The sequence below is a fragment of the Oryzias melastigma genome, unplaced genomic scaffold (genome assembly GCF_002922805.2).
Source record: "Oryzias melastigma strain HK-1 unplaced genomic scaffold, ASM292280v2 sc04981, whole genome shotgun sequence".
Classification (NCBI taxonomy): domain Eukaryota; kingdom Metazoa; phylum Chordata; class Actinopteri; order Beloniformes; family Adrianichthyidae; genus Oryzias; species Oryzias melastigma.
The window spans coordinates 1-1,591 of record NW_023421548.1 but is presented as its reverse complement, the minus strand read 5'-3'; the positions used below and the strand labels follow the sequence as shown (position 1 = coordinate 1,591).

General features: G+C 40.0%; 1 protein-coding gene across 1 annotated transcript; it reads left to right on the top strand.

Moving 5' to 3' along the window:
- Positions 1-9: 9 nt before the first annotated feature.
- LOC112138576 (ryanodine receptor 2-like) lies at positions 10-1,563 on the top strand. Its single transcript, XM_024261136.2, has 3 exons — positions 10-144; positions 278-377; positions 607-1,563. The coding sequence occupies exons 1-3, from the start codon at positions 68-70 to the stop codon at positions 730-732; spliced, it is 303 nt and encodes a 100-aa protein (XP_024116904.2). The 5' UTR covers positions 10-67; the 3' UTR covers positions 733-1,563.
- The last annotated feature ends 28 nt before the right edge of the window (positions 1,564-1,591 follow it).

Here is a 1,591-nt window from a genome sequence, read left to right as displayed (position 1 = left end):
GATTCGCCGCCCGGAGTGTTTTGGCCCGGCGCTCAGAGGTGACGGGGGGAATGGACTTCTAGCAGCCATGAAAGAAGCAATCATGATCTCCCAGGATGCTTCCATGGACGGACCGTACCCCTCTCAGGAGTCCCAGAGAGGCCTGTCAGTATTAGACATGTGGAAAATTGAATAATAAACACAGACAACATCTGAATTTTTCTGAAGAGGCTTAAACATACTAAATAAAAGTATTTTTAAAGTACTTAATTTTAAAAATGTTTTCCGTGTGTAACAGACAGGACAGTGATGATGACCGGATCCACATGGGTCACGCCATTATGACCTTTTACTCTGCCCTCATTGATTTGTTGGGTCGTTGCGCTCCAGAGACGCATGTGAGTGTTTTTCAAACAAAAAAACCCAACATTTTTTTTGTTGATATTTGTTCTGTCTACCTATCCTGATGATTTTAGTTTTAATTACCAAATGGCATAAACTGAAGTTTTACACTGTAATCTAGTCAGCATGGATTGTTTTACAGCATCATTTTTTATTAAAGTTGGAAAGTCATTATAAATCAAATCACCAGGAATCTTACTCCTTATTTATTTATTTATTTTTCAGTTAATTCAAGAAGGAAAAGGAGAAGCCATCCGCGTCAGAGCGATTCTCCAATCACTGATTCCCATTCAGGACATTGAAGGAGTCGTCAGCATCCCCCTTCAACTTCCTTCAGTGTCTACAGGTTAAAAGGAATAAGTTATCATCTACTTAAATATGTTGTAGAACTAAAAGTGAGTTGCAATAGAACTATTGCAATTATTTATGAAATACTAGTTATTTTCTTGAATCTTTTCCCTACCAGGAAGTAAGACGCCTCCCTATCTGAGGCTCCATGTGGGTGTCGCCCATTTCATGACATCATCCTAGAGCCCGCCTCGGCAGCTTTTCTGTGTTTCGCCCAGGCAAAAACAAACAACATCCAAACTTTTGCAAAGATCAATGTGCATACTATATATCTGCAATTACTACACTGGTTCACAACATAAATACAACTGGCATCTTCACCATTGATACACGCACCATGTATCCTGGAGAGGGGGAGAGGGTGTGTGTCTTAAAAGAGACCAGGGTCTAAAGTAACGAACACCTGTTAGACCTGGCATTTAATGGAGACAGTACATAATTGAAAGATATACTGCATTTCAAATAAAGGTTATTTTGCTGAGTACTTCTAGCTTCTCTGAGAAATTGGGTATTTGTGTTGGCCTGTGGTACAGTTCTGGTAGTACAGACTCTTCTTGAAAGGGCTTTTCTCACTTTGTGACATCAGTCCGTGAGAACCCATTCATTTCGTGGGTATGGGAGGGGCTGGTGCTGGGAGGCTGGTTTTTAGAGGATTACTCAGAAATGTTTAAATGGATCAAAAAAATACTTGGGGGCTTCCTTATAGTGAGCAATGAACCGTATAATACATATAAAAGCTCAACAAGTGGATTTTACATGGTATTGGCCCTTTAAAGAGTTGACACAATTTCTGTGGATGTCTCTCAACCTTCAGTCTAATATTACTCATGATTTTCCAGTCACCAATATCAGAGTCGATGAG

What these genes read in the sequence shown, in the direction of transcription:
- LOC112138576 (XM_024261136.2), top strand. Translation starts at nt 68, where the DNA reads ATGAAAGAAGCAATCATGATCTCCCAGGATGCTTCCATGGACGGACCG. An exon ending in CAGGAGTCCCAGAGAGGCCT is followed by an intron (nt 145 to 277) that starts GTCAGTATTAGA and finishes CGTGTGTAACAG; the next exon opens with ACAGGACAGTGATGATGACC. An exon ending in GTTGCGCTCCAGAGACGCAT is followed by an intron (nt 378 to 606) that starts GTGAGTGTTTTT and finishes TTTATTTTTCAG; the next exon opens with TTAATTCAAGAAGGAAAAGG.